At 50.8% G+C, this 13,076-nt stretch overlaps 1 protein-coding gene across 1 annotated transcript; it reads right to left on the reverse strand.

Moving 5' to 3' along the window:
* Positions 1-575: 575 nt before the first annotated feature.
* On the reverse strand, positions 576-12,332 carry LOC111157120 (cytochrome c-type heme lyase). The gene is made up of 7 exons (XM_022518357.1): positions 12,191-12,332; positions 11,479-11,622; positions 8,992-9,143; positions 6,273-6,421; positions 5,362-5,481; positions 2,528-2,614; positions 576-2,025 (listed from the first exon to the last, which is right to left on the reverse strand). The coding sequence occupies exons 2-7, from the start codon at positions 11,588-11,590 to the stop codon at positions 1,827-1,829; spliced, it is 819 nt and encodes a 272-aa protein (XP_022374065.1). The 5' UTR covers positions 11,591-11,622; positions 12,191-12,332; the 3' UTR covers positions 576-1,826.
* Positions 12,333-13,076: the final 744 nt, after the last annotated feature.

A 13,076-nucleotide genomic window follows, 5' to 3' on the forward strand; every position in this document is an offset into this window, starting at 1 on the left:
CTCATGACAGGAGTTTGTTCTGATTCTGAATGGGGCTAACGCCACAGGGAGAAGACTTAGCCTAAAATCCCCAGACATCTGAAATGAATTCCAAGTTCTAAATGAGACTTCCTGTCAGAGCAGGGAAGTACTGACCCCCGGACATGAGCAAGCATGATCTGGCCCCCCAGAAGCTCCGAAACCCAGTGGGCTGTCTTCTCCAGGAGTGCTGGAAGGTGGAGCGACCGTTGACCTTGACCGTTGACCTTGTCCTCGGCTTTGCTTGACAGTTTCCCGCGGGCGTGGTTCTTCTCAGGAACTAACTAGTCCGGCTCTTTAGAACTGCGGTGACCCGCCCATGGCTCAATTTCCAGCTTCCAGTTACACCACTTTCCCATTATGGTGCCTCATCCTATACTTATCCAGCAGCACTGAGCCCCCCCCCCATATGGCAACAGTAATTCCTTTTCTCAGCCGTTTGAACCGTGATGAGGAGAGAATGGCCGCCAGAAGGGAGACTACAGCCTGACTTCTGCAAAGATCATCTCTGTAGAAATGACTGCGACACGCAAAGTAACTCTTAAAGTCCAAACCTGTCAACTATCAGCTTTATTTTATTTTAAAATATACAAATATTTTGACATGTAGAAGAGCTTCAAGTTGTTGGATTTTGAAACCAGCACACAAAACTGACACAACAAAGAAATCAGTACCAACCAAATCACTCCAGACTGCCAGTTCCTTCTGCTAACCTAACGCTAGACTCCAAGGAAATCCAAATATTATTGACACTTAAGAAAAACCCCAACAGTCGTCGGGAACATGCTGCTGTAAGGAGAATAACCAGCGTATGAATCACTGGTAGAGAATTTCAACGGCAAACTTAGAGCTCTTTTAAAAAAGAAAATCTGCACCGAGAGAGCGAGTTGATGCAAACACCGTGTATCTGGGAAAAATACTCTTCTTCTGAACCCTAACATTCAACAGAACGGAATCCCATTTTCGAGAGGGACCGTCCTGGTGCTGTGATGCGCACCCAGCCTTCAAGGCTCCGGTGAGGCCGGTAGGGGTGGCGGGGGGCGGGCTTTGGGCAGGAGGAGAAACGGGCTCAGGCGTGGGGGAAACGGGTCAGGGGCCGTGGGCAACGAGACGTGCTTGCTGGGAGCTGCGGTTCGTAGCAGGATAGTGGGAATTAAAGTCTTTAAAAAGTGAAAACACAGATCTCAATGCACATGCATCCTCAAACCAAGGGGGAGTTGAACTATTCTAGAACAAAGTCCAGCCTGAGAAATTCTCACCGCTGAGAACTTGGAGCCAAGATGCGCCTCCGTTTGCGGAGTCCGTTGCCGGCGGGTAGCTCTGCGTTTTCTTAAGGGCGCGCTACTCCTGCAGGGACAGCGAGACGCTGTTGACTTTTCCCGAAGCAGAACCACTTATCTGTGACGCACAGTGGTGGTGCGAACACCCGGCCGGCTGAGCTCCTCCGCAGAACACGGGCTTCCAGGTGTGCGTCTCACGTACCCCAGAGAGACGGGAAGGGAAAAGCAGCTCTCTTCACACGACAAACGTTCTCAGACGTCGTTCACTTTTCTAGATTAAATACACAGGCAATACCACGGCCGAAGGAGAAACCAAGGGACTGCTTCCCACTTAGGCCAAGTGGGAAGGAACCCTGCAATGACCCGCTAGAAGCTGGGCAAACTAAAAACCAAAGAACACGGCGCGGGGCGGCCTCGCTCGCTTGCCGCCCCCCTTACATCTCGAGAGCGATTCAGTTTGGGGAAATAGTTTAATGTATTGCTCGGAAAAAAATAGTTTCTATTTCCCCATCTCTGGCGGAGCAGCGGCTAGGACGTCCAGCGCCACCACGCGACCTTCATCCTGTCCCACACGGCCGACAGCGAGTCCAAGGCGGGCCGCACGTCCAGGACGGTGAACTGGTAGTCCTGGTTGACCTCCCCGCCGTCATAGTAGTCGATGACGTACCGCACTTCCGTCCCGCAGCGGTTGATGATCCAGTCGTGCCTGTCGAAAGGCAACTCGTACCTGAAATGAAACACGTTTTCGAGCGTGAGACGCCTGCTCCCAGGCGCCGGACCCCCCCACCGGCAGGTGAGGCTCGGGGGAAGACGGGGCCGCGGAACTGTGCGGAGCCCAGGTTAGGCGACGGCTCATCTGTCTGGAAAGGCAACGCGGTCAGTGGGGAAGAGCCCCAGGCCGGGGAGGTCACGGAGACGCTGCAGAGCTCCAAGTGCGAGCTGAGAACCGGCCTAGGCGGGAAGGAAAGGGGGCCACTAAGTGCCCGGACGCAGAGAGACCACGGGAGGAGGGAGAGGGCAGTTCGGAGAACAAAGAAGGCAACTCAACTCAGGGCTACGACAATCAGACAGGAACGATGCACGACACCCAGAGAAGCCCGCCCACCGACGGCAAACTTGAGGGAGAGCGCCGGTAACGTTCTGGAAGGTGGCCCCGCAGTCCTGAGACTGCTTGGCCTGGGTGTCACGAGTGGAGGACGGGCCGGGGACATTTCTGCAGCGCCACTCACCCCATCCAGGACCGAATTCTCGCCCTCGGTGAATACTCTTTCGCTTTACCTCCGAACCGGATCAATGATGGACCACAAGGACACTCCCTAGAAAGTCCCAAACAAGAAAAGCCTATTAAAATACTTCCTCTCCGTTGAGAAAGGTGGCACTGCCGTCTCTTAACAACACACAGTTTTCTGCATGCATTTTACATAATTTCACGTTGACAGAGTGAGGGAACTTTCAGGACAGCTCAAAGAAAGATCCCTATTTGGTAAAAATGCTGCTCTTTGCTTCTGGATCGAGTGCATTCCTCCCCTCCCAGGCATTCCAAGCACCTGCGGTCTTCCCAGGAGGCAGAAGTGCACTTCGCGTCTGCTGGGGGGATAGAGGCATATTCTCAGGGGAAAAAAAGGAAAGAAATGTGAAGTACTGAGCATTACACTTGACTTTCACACCCTGCAGCTGGATTTTTTAAAACAAATAAATGAAAATCTTCTACTTTTCTTTCATTTGAAACCAATGAACAAGGCTTCATGACGAAAAATGCTGCAAGAATCCCTAAGAACAAATGAAATTCGTGCCGCACCGGCTCTTGTAGTAAGTAAATACGGGACAGGGGCCGATCTCGTCAGCTGCCATCACTGTTAGGACAGACTTCCGCCTTGCCGGGCCTCAGGACGTGGGCGGGAGAGAACAGGCCCGAGGGTGCCCGAGCCCTACGTGAGGCCCATCAGAGTCACTCTGCTTCCTGCTTTATCAACGACTCACTAGCATCTCTTCTCAAGAGGGTCCCTGGAAGCTGCAGCAGGTGTCTTTAAAAGGCTGACCTAATTTTGAGGGACCCTGGAAAACGACTAGAAGGGGGGCTGAAACTGTCAAAGTGGCATGTCCTCGTCTGTCTGCTCTGCTCTGTCCCGCTACAAGTGGTTGGCAGGGGCTGTCGCTCGGGCACACGCTCCCACCCTGGCAGCTCACATCACTAGCGAGCTGGAGGGAGGACAGATCGGAGCCGGGCTGCTCCCGGGTTACGGAGAAGGGAGTCGTGCTTGCCGCGGCGTCCCCTCCTCACAAGGACCCCTCTTGGGCTTGGTGCCTGGCCGCCGACACCCAGCAAGTGCTACTAATGAAACTCAGAGTCCAAGTGTTTAAAAAAAACAACAGGACATCTACACCAAATCGTTCCGTGGACTTTTGCCAAGAAGTTAACCACATTTTATCATGAATTTATTTTTTTAAAGATTTTATTTATTTGACAGAGAAAGACACAGCAAAAGAGGGAACACAAGCAGGGGGAGTGGGAGAGGGAAAAGCAGGCTTCCTGCCGAGCAGGGAGCCTGATGCGGGGCTCAAACCCAAGACCCTGGGATCATGACCTGAGCTGAAGGCAGAGGCTTAACCCACCGAGTCACTGAGGTGCTCCTATTTTTATTTTTAAAGATTTTATTCATTTACCTGAGAGAGCAAGTACCACCAGGGGGAGGAGCCGAGGGAGAGGGAGCAGACTCCCTGCTGAGCAGGGAGCCGGATGTGGAGCTCCATCCCGGGACCCCCACCATCATGACCTGAGCCGAAGGCCGACGTTTAACCAACTGAGCTACCCAGGCGCCTCCTATCAGGAGGTTAAAATGTAATCCCCCTGTGATAATATAATCTGGCTATTTGTGCTGACATTCCCCACCCCTTCTCAAAGTGGCCTCCTCAAACCAGGAGCATCTATGTTGTTCTGGAAATGTCAAGTCTGGGCCTCAGCCCAGATCTACTGAATCAGAAACCCTGGGGTGGGGGCCCGGCACTCAGTGTTTCAGTAAACCCGCAGGCGAGGCCGACGCAGCTCACGTGCGAGGACCACCGCTCGAACAGACTGACGGCCCGTCGCTGCCAACACACTGTGCTGCATTCACCGAGGCCCTCTGAGAAGAAGGCCCGCGGGCTAAGACTACTCTCAATGCTTAATCCTACTGGGGAGTCAGTACGGCTAAGGGAACAGAACTGGTTTTCTCCTCAGCCCTGGGGCGGAGAGCACTGTGCCATCTCCCACCCCACGTGCGGCGCCTTCGATGCACCGCAGGATTCCTCCCACTGAGAGGGGCAGTCCACGGTCCCTCCCCTCGAACCTGGGCAGGCTTGCGGGACAGCTGAAGCCAGGTCATCAAGAGAGAAGCAGCTTCCCTGGAGCTTTCTGGAATTCTAGCTCTGGCAACCCAGCCGCCATGGTGTGAGGAAGCCGAAGCAGCCACAGTGAGAGGCTGGGGGAAGGCGTCCTGGCTGACAGCCGGCACCAATCAGCAGACGAGCGAACCGTCCAGCCTTCAGAGGATTCCAGCCCTCCGCTGCCAAGCCGTCCCTGATCAGAAGCTGGATGAGGCCCGAGCCGTTGGAAGCAGAGACAAGCCATCCCTGCTCTGTACCTTCTGCACTTGGGACCCACCGAATCCACGAGCACGATGAAATGCTTGCCTCTCACACAGATGTGTGGGAGCGGTCTACCCCACCAGTCACTGAAGCGGGCCTGCTGCCCAAAACGCTGTATAAGAGGGATGCCGGGGGCTCCGTCAGTTACGCCGCTGCCTTCGGCTCGGGTCATGATCAGGATCCTGGGATCGAGCCCCACATCGGGCTCCCTGCTCAGCGGGGAGCCTGCTGCTCTCTCTGCCTGTGCCTGCCACTCTGCCTGCTCGTGTGCTCTGACAAATGAATAAAATCTTTTAAAAATAACTAACTAACTAAATAAAATGTATTAGAGTAACACGTTGTTTGAATAAAAGGTTTAAACTCTAGAAAGCAGAGATGAAGTAAGAAAGATGCTGGAAGGATGGTTTTTTTTTTTTTTAAAGATCTCAAACATACTTACGCAGCATGAAGGGCTTCCCACTTCAAAATCTCCTTCCAAGCTTGCTCGTTATTCTGATTGTGAATTCTGATGATGTTATACATATCTTTCTGACTAATATCATCATCCTTCCACTTCCACCTAGGAAAGAACGTCTGGTAAAACCTAATAAAACCTTACTGAGAATGCCATAAAACCAACCCACATATTCATTTCACTAAGTGACCAAAAACCACTCACCCATGTATCAAGGAACCATAAGATGACACTTTTTCAGTCAGAACCACTGATTAGTGATTCCTCAACTTTTTCTAAGTATTTTATGTAACTGTATTTTTAAAAACGGCTACTGGCTATGATGGGTTAATCTTCTGTGTCAACTTGACTAGGCCGTAGAGGGGTAGGTATTTAGTCAAACGTTATTCTGGGTGTGTCTGAGGGTGTTGTGGATGAGAGTAACACTGAAACGGGTAAAAGAGAGGGCTCTCCGTAGCGTGGGCGGCCTCATCTGATCAGCCGAAGCTCTAAACAAAACAGGAATGAACCTCCCGCACGAGAGAACTCTGCCTGCCTGACTGCCTTCCAATCGGGGCCCCGGTTTCTCCTGCCTCTGGACGGGAATGAAATCAGTTCCTCCTGGGTCGCCAGGCTGCTGACTGCAGACCGTGGGACTTCTCAGCCTCCATAATTACGTGAGTCAATTCCTTAAAATAAATCTCTTTCTATGTATAAGGACACACACATCCTCTTAGTTCTGTTTCTCTGGAGAATCCCAGCTGATACACTGGCCTTGCATTTAAATTGTTTTAAGTCTGAAAAATCAGTTGAATATTATATACTGATGGGCGTTTGGGGATGAAAACGTCTTTAACATTTAATTCTTAGATGAATTTGATGAGCAAATTTATACCCTCAGTAAGACGTTCGCTCACCCTTTCCGTAACATGGCATTCCAGAACATCTGTTCGGAAGGATACACCCAGTTTTTCTCCGAATCTGCTCTCGGAATGGATGACTCCTCTCTCACAGTAGACAGTGCAAACGGCTGATCGGGGGCTGGCATCTGATTGGGCGGTGGCATCTAAAGAAATTAAGCGGATTTTTTAAAATGTTGGAAACAGGACATAAAGTAGAAACAAACAATACTAATCAACGACTTTCTGGAAAGCGGTGCATCACACACAGGGTACAGGTCCCGATGAGGCCAGTGACGGCAAAAGTTCAGCTCTCCCAGATAACCTGGCCGCTTTGAAGAGCCAGAGTTCCAAAGTTTCTCCTTCTTGTTGAAGTTCTCACAGATGGTAAATTCACACTGTGCTTAAGTTTTCTGTCTTTCTCCCCAAGGATTAAGAAGTAAAAACTAATACCGTGACTGCCGACGTTTCTGTAAACATTTCTACGATGAGCTTTTCAAAAATGACTGTTCACTCTGAGGGAAAGCATCATAAAGTATAGGTGCGCCCCTGCTTTCTTTTTAGATATTCTTTACTTTTTAGGATCTGGCCGATGCTTTCAGTCTCTGGGCTGAATACAAAACAGACAAGCAGCGACACCGCACCGGCGGACTGGAAGGGGGGCAAGAACCCTTCCTCCCAGACACCAGGGGCAGCAACACTGTTATGCGAACACCTTCCCTGGACCAGGGTTCTCACCCCAGGCCTCGATGCCATTTGGGGATGGACAACTTTCGGTGATGGGGGTGTGTTCTGAGCACTGTAGGATTTTCAGCAACCTCCCCGGGTCGCTACCATATAGTATCCCTCCTCCCAGGCTGTGACAACCCATGTCCTCCCAGGGGCAAAATCATCCCTGGCTGAGAACCCCGGGCCTAGAACTTCTTCTGTGTTTCCAGGTTGAAGATCTAGCAGATGCCCGTTTACTATTAAGTCACGCTATGGCCCCAGCTCGAATGGTGGCAGCGGGAGAACTGGGTATGCCAGGCGCCACAGCGAGCACGTGACCTGCATCATCACCACAGGGGGCTGAAGGACAGGTCAGAGGCAGCTGGGATTCACTGGGGGCCGCCGCTTCCCGGCTGAGCGATGTGGGGCGAACTGCACCCTCGCTCATTCTCAGTGGCTTCAGCTCTGAACATGGGGACATTAATACCCCTGGCTGCCGACGGGCATGAGGATTACTGGAGAGTGTGTGGTGCCCAGCGCAAGGGCTACAGATATCTCCAGAAGCAATGCTGGCTAGTATTCATTAATATTCTTGCTACAGGTAACAATCCCATGAGTAAGAGTCTAGGTCTGTGGGATTCCAAAAGGCCCATGTTCTGACCCACTAGGGTATGAGAGATTATCTAGAACAGTAGTCCTACGGTGGCACTTCCGGCAATGTCTGGAGACACATTAGGTGGTTGGGACTGAGAAAAGAGGGAATCATGGCATTTGCGGGTGACGACCACGGATGCTGCTAATATCCTCAGAGCACAGGACAGTGCCCCGCCTCACGGAACTGCCCAGCCTCAAATCTCAACAGTGCTAAAGGTGGGGAGACCCTGATCTTGTCCGTCAACACAACAGTTTCCTTATAGCTTGGCAAGGTCATTACTGACTGTTGCGGCTGAATGTCTGTGTCCCTCCAAATTTACTGAAACTGCCAACACCTTCCAATAGGACTTCTCGGCCTCTGGAACTTTGAGAATGGCATGTCTGTTGTTTACCAACCACCCAGCTGATGGTACTGTTGTATGTGTGTGTGCATGCGTGTATGTATATATATAACATGTATGTTGTCATACACACACACACAATCCCACCACCCTTCTCTTCCAGACTAAGTATATCTGGTTCCTTCAAATGTTAGCCAAGGATTCTAAATACTTCAGATAACCTGGCCTTTTTTTTTTTTTTTTTAAAGATTCTATTTATTTATTTGACAGAAAGAGACAGTGAGAGAGGGAACACAAGCATGGGGAGTGACAGAGGGAGAAGTACGCTTCCAGCTGAGCAGAGAGCCTGACGCAGGGCTCGATCCCAGGACCCTGGGATCATGAACTGAGCCAAAGGCAGACGCTTAACGACTGAGCCACCCAGGCGCCCCAACTCTGGCCTTCAAAGCACCCTGTTCTGGCCTTCCAGGGTACAGACTGGAACGTGTCTGTCTCTCCATTAAAATGTGATTTCAAACAGGAAACCTCCATTCCCTCCGCTATCACAAAATATGCTGAGGTCATGCTTGTCTCGTCTTTGCTTTCTCGGTGGCATTCCACTGGTGGCCGCCACTTGACGCTGTGCCACAGCAGTGACTCTCACACAGACTGGCACCTGGCTGTGCCAGAAAACAGAGCCCTAACCAGGCATTGTGCCTGTGAGGTTTCCCAGGACCAGAAATACCTTTACCCAGTGTAGCGGAACCCCTAACGGCACTTCCCCGCCTTCTATTATCCCTAAAGGAAAATCCCTTGGCTGTGGCTTCTCTCCAGTCAACCTATTCTGGCGCTTCGTGATCAGTGTTTCCTTCACGAGGTGCTCTCTGAAGCTCCGATTACTGATGCGTTCAGGAGTTTCAACGTGGATGGAATATCAGACTTCTTTATTTTGAAAGGAAAGAAGAATGAATCCTAGCAGTCAGCAGTCTGCCTTGGGAGGCCATAAAAACATCTCTGCAGAAAAAGTTCCAGAAGAGGGGCTGAGTGCGAATTACCAGATTAGAAGGATCTAGGTTCTCCTTATTCTTAGCCACAGCGCCCGTCACAGGACATTCCACATACTCGTACGCACGATCCTGGTGGGCAGGCACGGCATCCGTTTTGTTCTCACAAGCTGGTTTAGATGGCTCTGCGCTCACTGGACAGCCTGAAATAAATCAAGTCAAAAACAGTGTCACCACAAAGGCAGGACATCTGGCACTCTCAGTCCCGGCCCTAAAGAGCCGGCTTTCTGACCAGTGGTCACCGTCAAAGGCAAAGCCAGCTTCCTCCTGTTCCACGCTGCCGAGGGCTAAACCAGCTAACATTCTAATATCCTATAGACCAGGAGAAGGTTCTATAAATTTACTTTCCCCTTGAAAGAGAAATGGGTACGCATTCCCTTATCGTGTCATGCCTGTAGCAAAACTAAACCAAAACCAAACAAACAAAAAAACCTCAATATTTGCAAGAGAAATGTACTGTTCATTGCACGGTTTTAGCGATGGGCGAGAAGGTACCCGCGTGGGCCCCTGGCAGTGAGCGGTCGCCGAACAGACTAAGCAGAGGCCCAGCCATGCTTTACTGGGTCTCCCTGACTTTCAATTCAGAGTCCAGACAAGGCCCGGCCTGACCACGACACAGGACGCCGCGCTTACCAACACCCTCCCCCAGGAACTGGAGACGGGAGATGGAATTGAGCAGAGGAGCCTTCAAAAAGGCTCCCGGAGAGAAGTCTGGATGGCGCCCTGCTTGTGCTTTGCTCCACGACAGAAACAAGGCACAGAAAACTACCCCTTGATTCCGTTCTATTCCCCATCAGTGAATAGCAAGCATTTAGCAAGGAAAGGCACATATTAAAGTAAATGGTCCGTCGTCCATGTGGGACCCAGCTGCCACTTAAGAGGGAAGGTGTGAAGCTACAAGGGCCCAGCACGAGGGGCAGCTGACACCCAAGAATCTAGGGTGCTCCTGGAAGCAAGTGTGGGGACTGAGAAACAGGTCTTCCGCTATTGAGAGGGGGCAGGCACCAGGAGAGCCATGACCCAGAAGACAGCTGCCCAAGTAAGGGATCCTTGCGTTAGGCAGCAGCAGTGACACCAAGAATGTGCTAGATGCCCATACACACCAAAGACAAATTTCTATTCACTTCCATTCCTCTGTTCCTCCTCGCTGACCCTCATTCCCTAGGACCCTGTACGGCTGTCTGCTTGAGGGGTGAAGGGAGACTTTTCTATCAGCTTTCCACTCCACCATTCAAAATACCCATCTCTCCAGGGTCAGTGATCCCAGCTGGGTGTGAGAAAATACTGTTACATTTTCCATATAACCAGGAGCCCCATTAGTCACCTACAAATATCCATATTCTTTACTTTTGCAAACAAATCTGACTGACAGCGCTTCTGGATACATAGTAAATGAAATCAAACCACATTCAGGGCTCTATGATCCACCCGGAGACACTCAGCACAGATACACAACAGCTCTGTCCAACTCTGTCTTCATTCTTCCTGTACAGAGGGAACCCTGGAAGAGCACTGGGTCTGTCCTTGTCCAAGGTCACAGTTTTTGCTGGCTTTGCCACTTACTAACTGTGTGGTTTTTAAGTTTCGTGAATATAAAATAGAAAACCTAACCACACTGGAGTACGAGGATGAGAATGCGTACTCCACCAGGCAAAGGATTTCTGTGTTCTATGCACTGCTGTCTCTCGGTGCAGAAACAAAACCAGCTGGTGCTTGGCACAGAGTGGGCAGTGGGTAAATTCTTGCTGAATGACCAAGGGAATCAAAGACTACAATGCAAGAAAGTGTTTTTCAGGTCATACTTTTATATAAAGCATCTAAAGCAAATGTGGACCAGTGAGGAATAAAAGACAGCTTTTCCATTCTCACCTCTGCAGCTAAGGAAACAGCAGGAAGGCCATAAGCGATGACTTACTTTTATAAAGATGAATAATGCAACGGGTGTAAAGTTGCCTTAACAGATAAAGACAGATCTAGACCAAGGTTTCTCAACCTTGGCACTGCTGATATTTGGGGCCAGGAGATCTTTGTTGCAGAGGTACATTGTGCACTACAGGATGTTTACCAGAACTCCTGGTTTCTACTTGCTGGATGCACCAGCTCCTCTCAGTTTTGACCAACAAAAATGTTTCCAGACATTTCCGAATGTCCCCCCCTGGGGGGGATGGGCGTGGCCACCCACGTTGAGAACCTCTGATTGCAAACTTTAAGGGGTAAGGGCTAATGTATGAAGCCACCAGTCCACTCTCGTGCACTGTCTTAATTGTCACAACAGCCCTGTGAAATATTATTATATCCTCACCTTTCAGATGACAGGTTATGACTTAGAAAAGTAACTTGTTTATAGTCACATACCTTGAAAGTAGCACCATAAGGACAGAACTCACTCTGTCCCACTAGCGTGCTGTGCTGCCTCTTCCTTAAAACCCTTTTGAGAATTCTTTTTTGTTTTTATTTGCTAGACAAAGGGTCAATTACCTTTCATTTCCCCTTCATGCATGGGACATCCGGAAGGTGGGGATGCTGTCTGATGATCTGAAGCATTTGAGGTCTGAACGGCAACAGCAGGGGTAGATGCAGACAAACCCATGGCTGGAACCAACGTGCTGAATCCAAATAATTCTAAACTCAATCGTGCCAAAGCAGAAAGACAGGTTAATGCTGATGCCTGGGCCCCGACAACTCCCTCGGTCTTCTTAATCTGTCCAATCCTCCTTAATCTACCCAACGGCCGTCCTTCCTCGTCATTCTGATGTAAATCTACAGGGCAGAGTATCCACTTCGAGAGATAGCTTTAATGTATTATAACCCCTTTGGGAAATATCAGTGTGAAATCTAAACCACACCATTCTTTAGAGTCACGTTTCTAAGATGCGCGGATTTTGGGGGTGAGGTGATGGGGGTCCCTGAAAAACTACGTCACGGATAGAGAGCGTGGGTCTGGGGGAACAGGGAGCCCTAAACGTGGTGACCCAGAGGAGAGTCCAGACTAACCCCTCAGACCCAGGCTTAGAAAAGAATTGGGAATCAGGGCAGGGTACCGCGCGAAAACGAATTCGAGGAAGGAAGGAAAGGACCTCCAAGGGGGAAACGCGGCCAAAGTTGTCTTCACACGGTCCCTCGGCGTCCCACCTGTTCCAGTCCCGAGACCCCGAAACCCACCGGCCTCAGCCAGCCTCCTCCTCCGCACCTGACTCCTGTCCCGAACCGCTCCGAGGAGCCGGCCCCGCCTCTAACCGCCAAACCGTGGTCGCCTTCTCCTCTCTCGGTCACCGTTATCGTCGCGGTCACCCCCGGCGCCCTAGCGCACCGCTACTTCCTTTTCCGAAGGCGGGACTTCCGGGCGCACAGGAGGCGGGGCGCGGCCTGAAAAGGAAGGGCTTCCGTCGAGCCCGAAGAAGCGGGCCCGCCCCCTCCCGCCTCTACCTATAAGTGCGAGTGCCGGGCCCGGGCCCCGCCCCTCCAGGCCCGCGCGGGCAGGGAGTGTTTGGCCTGAGCCCGAGACTTCCACAGAACGAGGCTGTCCGCTCTAGCTCTTTTAAGCCGTAGAAGGGTCGCTTTGGAGGTGTTAGTTTTAAAAGTCTTTATCTTTTAAGCTGTATCCCATCAGCTTTAATTATAGCAATGACTCAAGTACTATCAGTAGGTGTCCAGAACTGTGGCCGACTCTGGAGATCCCAAAATGAACAAATCAAGGTTCCGGCTCCCAAGGCCTTCTTAACTGGGTGTGCGGACTTGAAGGTCTGTATTTTCACTTACCTCTAACAGAAATCTAGTATTTTTTCCACCAGGAATGCAGGCAACAAATCCTAGTAGTGTTAGCAATATGCAGTACTAATAGAAATCACAGAGAAATTGTCACAAATGATGGTTGTTTCTGTCTTAAGATAATTTTATCTTGTTAAGTGTTACTAAGAAGCATATGCCTTTCTGTATCTGTGATACACTGTGATGGAACTGTGAAGCATGCCCAGATGGCCCTTTAGGACCTGCACGCCACCTCCAGGGTGCTGGGGGCTGTTAGCCGCTGACACCGCTGAGCGGAGTCTCTCCCCAGGAATTGTCCTCTGCCAAAG

Source organism: Enhydra lutris, unplaced genomic scaffold, assembly GCF_002288905.1.
Source record: "Enhydra lutris kenyoni isolate GAN:26980312 unplaced genomic scaffold, ASM228890v2 scaffoldscaffold52, whole genome shotgun sequence".
NCBI lineage: Eukaryota > Metazoa > Chordata > Mammalia > Carnivora > Mustelidae > Enhydra > Enhydra lutris.